This window comes from Melozone crissalis, unplaced genomic scaffold (genome assembly GCF_028551555.1).
Source record: "Melozone crissalis strain CALT ecotype California unplaced genomic scaffold, PUWL_Pcris_2 ptg000046l_1, whole genome shotgun sequence".
Lineage (NCBI taxonomy): Eukaryota > Metazoa > Chordata > Aves > Passeriformes > Passerellidae > Melozone > Melozone crissalis.
In genome coordinates this window covers 12,570,972-12,577,073 of record NW_026535824.1, presented here as the reverse complement: position 1 = coordinate 12,577,073, position 6,102 = coordinate 12,570,972, and the positions used below count along the sequence as shown (strand labels likewise).

Here is a 6,102-nt window from a genome sequence, read left to right as displayed (position 1 = left end):
TTTAGTGCTGGGCTTGGCACTGCTGGGTGAGCGGCTGCACTCGGTGAGCTCAGAGGGCTTTTCCAACAAAAAGGATTCTGTGATTCCATGATTCTATCCATTGCATTGAGCTGGGGCTATTTTAGCAGCATTACTTGGCTCCAAAAGTTCCCTCTTGCCCAGCTCCTGTGGCCTGAGGCTTCAGCTCCTTCAGCTCCTGGTGCTGAGCTGCTCATGCTGAACAAGACAAATCAGAGAGAAGAACACAGTCCATGCAATTCCTTCTGGGACATGGAGAGGGGAGGCTGTGCAAACAGGAGCATTGTTTGCTGTGGCCTCCTCTCTGCCCTACACGCCTTTCAGCGCTTTGAACCAGCCAAGAGCTTTCTCCAAGAGTGCAATGGAGCAGCTGTTCCTGCTCCCAGGCCTGGCTCTCTCCAGTCTCTGCCCTTGCCTGGTTCTGTCCCTCTTGCTGTGCCCTCTGTTTCCCCAGTGCTCGCTGGCTGCTGCCCAGGACTGTGGCACTGGCACAGATCCAGTGCTCCAGAGCCTCCTTTCTGTGCCCTTGGAGCTGCCTGGGCACAGCAGCCTTTTCCATCTGGAAGCTCCCCATGGACAGGGAGTGCCCAGCTCCGTTCCCTGCACAGCCTCCAGGAGCCCAGGGCTGCCATCTCCAGTCCCTGCTGGCACTGGGGGCTCCCAGGTGCCTCAGGCTGCTGTGACACCGCTGCACACGGGAGGGAAGAGGGGCAGGGGCTGTGCTCAAAGTCAGCTCCATCTGCTGCTGCTGCTGCTGCTGCTGCTGCTGCTGTGGGGTCATTTGTGCAGCCCCAGCCCAGAGTCAGGGATCAGATCCTGCCAGTCTCTTCCAGCCCTGGCTGCTCAGAGTTTGGGCCTTGCAGCCTCAGGTGGCCAAAGGCAGCTGCTGCTGATCCCTCTGTGTGCCCGTGTTCAGAAGTGCTGCTCCATCAGTCTGTGCCCAGCAACGGGGAAAAGCCTCAGCCCTGCAGGGCCAGGAGCTGCCGGGCTCTGCCTGCGCAGCTCAGCCGGCAGGAAGGGAGCTGCTCCACACGGGAATCAGGAGCAAAGGACATTCCTTTGATAGGACATGTTTTCTATTGAAAGGAAAAAAAAGGAAAAAGGAAAAAAAATAGGTAAATTGTAAAAGATAGGAATAAAATCCAGGAGTTAGTGAAAAAACAAAACATAAAGGCAAAGTTAAATTCTTTGCATTAAGAGGTAAATGATCTTTTTAAAAAGAGAACTCAGGTATTTACATTGTAAATGTGCTGATGGCATGCATCCATTTTACTGACCTCAGCAGCCTTTTAAAAGATTTTGGGCTTTGTTTCTAAACATTTGAAATTTGTATTTGAAATTGTGCTCGAAGCAAGAAGAAATTGCTTTGTGCCCTTCCAGCTCCAAGCAGGACTGGGAATGGAAACTCTGTCAAACCCCAAATCCTTCAGAAGATGACCTTCCTTCTCAGCCTGGGAATGAGCTGCACATTCCCTTTGAAACTGTCAGGAATTTCTTAGAGACACAAAGTCCCACTTACGGCTTTTTGCTCTGGTTTGGCAGTGCAGAAGGGCAATTCTCCATCCACCAGCTCCAGACTGCACTGCCTCAGGAGCACGGCCCACTTGCCAGCTTTGGCCCACTTGTGGCACTTCTAGAGGAGGAAGAAAGTGCAATTGCACAATTCCAGCCAATCAAGAAGGAAGAATGGGACAGACAAAACACCCTGTGCAGATCCAGGCATTCAGCTGGGACTGTGGAGAGTTTGGGTCCTTGCCAGTTGGATGTGTGTCCCCAGCTGCAATCTCTGGGCCTGCAGCAGAGTCTCACTCACCCGCCAAAGCAGAAAGCTCAGGCACTGTGCTCGCAACGGGCTCGTCTGATGCAGAGCTGTCAGAGCAATGTGAGGGCAGAGCCAGCCCAGCTGGGCCCAGGGCTGAGCCCAGCAGAGCCCTGGCAGAGCCCAGAGCAGCCTCAGCACCCGCAGAGCCCGGCTGCAAGGAGAGAAAGCAGAAACCGCCCGTCAGCTGAGGGCTCCTGTGCCCTTGTGCCAAGGCCTGCGGTGCCCAGGCCATGCTGGCTGTGCCCAGAGCTGTGCCCAGAGCTGCCCATCCCTGCTGCCAAAGGCACAGAGCAGGAGGGCAGCACATGTGCCCAGCCTGCAGCCAGCCACGGCACATCCAGCTCTCAGCAGCTGCCCGGAGCAGGATGCTCCTGTGCTCGCTGCCAGCTCCCAAAAGCTCTGATCCCACCCTGCCAAGCACACAGGGACCCACCTCACGCCACCCACGGCTGCAAGAAAAGCTGCTCCCAAACCACGGCCTCAGCCTTCTCCAAGGGCATGGCCCATGGACGCCACAGCTGCTCCCCAGCACTTCCCCATCCACACTGGACCACCTTGAATGCTTCCTCTGGAAAAATAAACAACACATTCTTGAAAAGATATTAGATGCAAAAAGGGAAAATAAGAAAAACGGTAAAAACTCTTATCTGTGTCAGGGCCTTGAGGAAGGCCCAACCCCCACATGCCAGGGAAAAACCCAGCCATGGGTGAGGGAAGCCCACACTTTCTCTCTTCCCCCCTGCACTGCCGCCAAAAATCACAGTAACCCCAAAGCAAACAAGGGCAGTGAAGCAGCCCAAGCCCTTCCTTGCCTGCACAGCAAAGCAGCTGTGCTCAGGTTCTGGAGTCCCACCTCTGCTCCCACCATAGGGGTTTGTTTGTGTTGGCCTGGCTGCCCCAGCCCCAGCCCCAGCCCGGGGCACGGTGGGTGCTGGGGGCTTTTGAGAGGGCCAGGAGCCCACTCCCATTTCATACCCACCCCAGCCCATGCCCCAGCCCTGCCAAAAGCAGCTGGGCAGCCACTGAAGAATGAGTTGCATCTGCCCCAGCAAAGGGGGAACCTTTGGTTCCCAGCCAGGCTGGGCAATGCCCAAATCTGAGAGCATCCCCCTGCATGTGGACTCATCTGCAAATTCACTGTGGAGCCTGGCTTTGAAGAAGGTGCCAGAATCAAAGTCCATCATCTTCAGCTGGCCAGGCTGAGGAAGAGCTTGTCATCCTTGGTGTCCTCCTCACTCTCTCCAGCAGCAGCCCCACCCGGTACAGCTTCTCCAGGGGCTCCTTCTCCTTCCCTGGGGGCAGACCAGGCTCTCAGGGCTCTGCCCAGGGCCCCAGCTGTCAGGAAACCAGGACAAGTAAAACCTGCTTGGATGGCGGCCACCAGTGCTGGGCAGAGCAGCTCAGCTCCAGCCCAAGGGCTGCGTGTTCCCATCCCATGACCCCGGTGCAGTGACACTGGCAGCACAAAAAGGGCTGGGTTCCTTTGCTTCTCATTGCCAAGGCATGTGTGGAGCTGGAACTTACCAGGGCCCTGGATCAAAGTATGCCTGTGGCTCTCTCCCTTCTTCTAGGGCAGATGAATATCCTGCATCCAAGGATGACAGAACAGCTCTTCTAATGAGGGCCTTTCCAAGTCCAGCATGGATAAACACCGCCTGATCAGATCTTGGCACTCTGGGCAGAGAAACCAGAAACCACCACTTAGTTGGAGAAGGCTCCTATTGGCTTTGCCCCACCATTCCCATGCACAGGCCATGCTGGATGTGCTCAAAGCTGGGCCTAAACTTTCCCATCCATTCCCTGTTTTGGAGGAGAGCAGGACATTTGCCACCTCCTCAGCAGCTGCCAGTGCAGGATGCCCACGAGCCTGCTGCTGTCTCCCAGCACTGGGATTCCCCCCGTGCCCAGAGATGAGGATCCACCTTGAGAGAGCCGTTCTGGCAGCGAGAGCTGATGGTCCCAGCTGATGTTCTGGCACCTCCTGAAAGGGTGCTCCCCACAGACCATCTGGTGCAGCAGGATGCCCAGGGACCAGATGGTAGCTGGCTTGCCATAGTACCAGCCAAAGTGGGTCCATTCCGGGGGGCTGTATGACCGTGTTCCTATGGAATACAGATGGAGTTCATCAGGGGGATGAGGCTGTTCCCAGAGCCTGGCCCCAGCATCCCTAGGCATGTGGGGGCTGCCCCAGTGGCAAACAGGGTGAGCATTGCCCTCTCACCAGCACCTGGGACTTGTGTACAGACTTGGGGTTGGAAAAGAAGCCACTGGTGTTTCAAGAGGGCAGTGGAAGCCCTGGCAAGGCCTGACCATAACAAGGAAGAACCCACCCAGTGCTGGGAAAAACCATGCTCTCATCCTCCCGGCCTGCATTGCCCCAAAAACCATTATGAACCCCAACAGACCAGGTGAGTGGAGCAGTCCAAGCCCTTTCTCACCTGCACACCAAACCGGCTGGGCACAGGTTCTGGTTCTCCCTCTCTGCTACCCCCACCCACGGGTATTTTTGTTGGGCTGGCTGCCCCAGCACCAGTTCTGGGCAGAGTGGGGGGCAAAGGCTGCCAGCAGGGCTGGAAGATGGCTACCCACTCAGCCCTGAGTTTCAAAAGAAACTCGCTGAAGACTCAGTGACATGAAGGGCCGCAAAAGAGAGAATCCCTGCTGCCACAGTCAGCTTGGGCTGGGAGATGTTGGGTCATGAGATGCTGGGCCCAGGAGCCCTGCGTGGGCTCACCTGCAAAGTGCGTGTAGGCTGTGTCCTGCAGGTAGGTGCCACAGCCAAAGTCAATCAATTTGGCCTGCCCGGTGGCCAGATCAACCAGGATGTTCCCTGGTTTGATGTCACGGTGCAGGACCCCGCAGCTGGTGCAGTGCCGCACGGCCTCCAGCACCTGGCGGAACAGCTCCTGTGCCTCCTCCTCGGGCAGGAACCGCCGTGCCCGAATGAAACGATGCAGGTCCTGACACCGCTCTGGCCGCTCCAGCACCATCAAGATGTCCTTGGGGAGCTCAAGCCACTCCAGCATCTGGACCACACCGGGGAAGCCAGTGGACACCTTGGCCAGCAGCACAATCTCCAGGGGTGCGCTGGTGCCGTCAGGCTGCGGGAGGAGCACAATGCCGTCAGTGGAGCCGATGCCGTGCCGGGGCTCGTGAAGCCCTCAGCCAGCCCGGGATGCTCTGCGCCCTGCGCTGGCCCCACGCCCGCTCTCTCTCGGGGCGCCCTGGCGGCTCCCACCGTGCCGGGCCTCGGCTCATTCCCGCCCGGCACGGTCCGGCTGCTGCCGCTGGCCCTGCTCACTCACCAGCTTGCCCCAGTGCAGGACGCGGTTCCGTGGCACCCTTTTGATGGCCACCTGCAAGTCAAGGGGAGTAGAGGGCTCAGCTCACCGCCTTCCCTGCCCAGCCCCATTCTCTGCCCTCCTCCTCCTCCTCCTCCGCCCCCTCCCCTCGTCCGCCGCTCACCGGGGCGCCGTCCGAGAGCCGCGTGGCCGCGAAGACGCTGCCGAAGCCGCCGCGCCCCAGCAGCGAACCCAGCCTGTACTGCTCCTGCAGGCCCTGCTGAGTCTGCCCTGCGGGCGGGACGCGGCGGTCAGCGCTCGGCCCGGGGCCAGCAACGACCCCCGAGCGCCTCTCAAGCGCCCCGGGCCGGCCATGCCCAGGCGTTCGCTCCCGGGAACGCGGCACGGGAGGCTCGGGGCTGGCGGCCGCGCTGCCGAGAGGCGGAGCTCGGGCCGGGGAAGCCGCAGCGGAAGCGGCGGGAGCGGCCGCGCCGCCTGTGTCCTCCGCGGGCCCCGGGAGGAGCCGGGGCCGGGGCCGCGGTCGGGACCGGAGCCTGCCTCGGATCCGGGGCCGGGCTCGGGCCAGGCGGAGCCGAAGGGCGGCGATGCCGCCCCCGCACCAGGCACTGATGCCCGCCCAGCAGCGCCACCGCCAGTACGGCCAGAGCCAAGCGGAGGCGAGACCGCGGCGGGACGGCCGGGGCCGGGCACGGGGCAGCCCCGCCCGGGGCCGGGGGCGGGCCGGGAGCATGGCCCGGCCCGGCAGGGGACAGGGAGGCGGGGAGAGGAGAGGGACGCCGGGCAAGGGACCCCGAGAGAAGGGCGCCCGACAGCGGGAGAGAGAGAGAAGAATGAGAATGAGAGTGAGAATGAGAATGAGAATGAGAATGAGAATGAGAATGAGAATGAGAATGAGAAGCAGTGTTTAGGGTCTGTGCTCTTTTTGCTGCCGACGCTGTTGCTGCTGCTGCCGCTGCTGCC

At 60.0% G+C, this 6,102-nt stretch overlaps 1 protein-coding gene across 1 annotated transcript; it reads right to left on the bottom strand.

Moving 5' to 3' along the window:
* Positions 1-3,829: 3,829 nt before the first annotated feature.
* LOC128943513 (serine/threonine-protein kinase pim-1-like) lies at positions 3,830-4,917 on the bottom strand (the record flags this gene model as incomplete). Its single annotated transcript, XM_054286432.1, has 2 exons — positions 3,830-3,942; positions 4,575-4,917. Coding segments are annotated over 2 exons (456 nt in total), but the record flags the coding sequence as incomplete, so codon positions are not given.
* Positions 4,918-6,102: the final 1,185 nt, after the last annotated feature.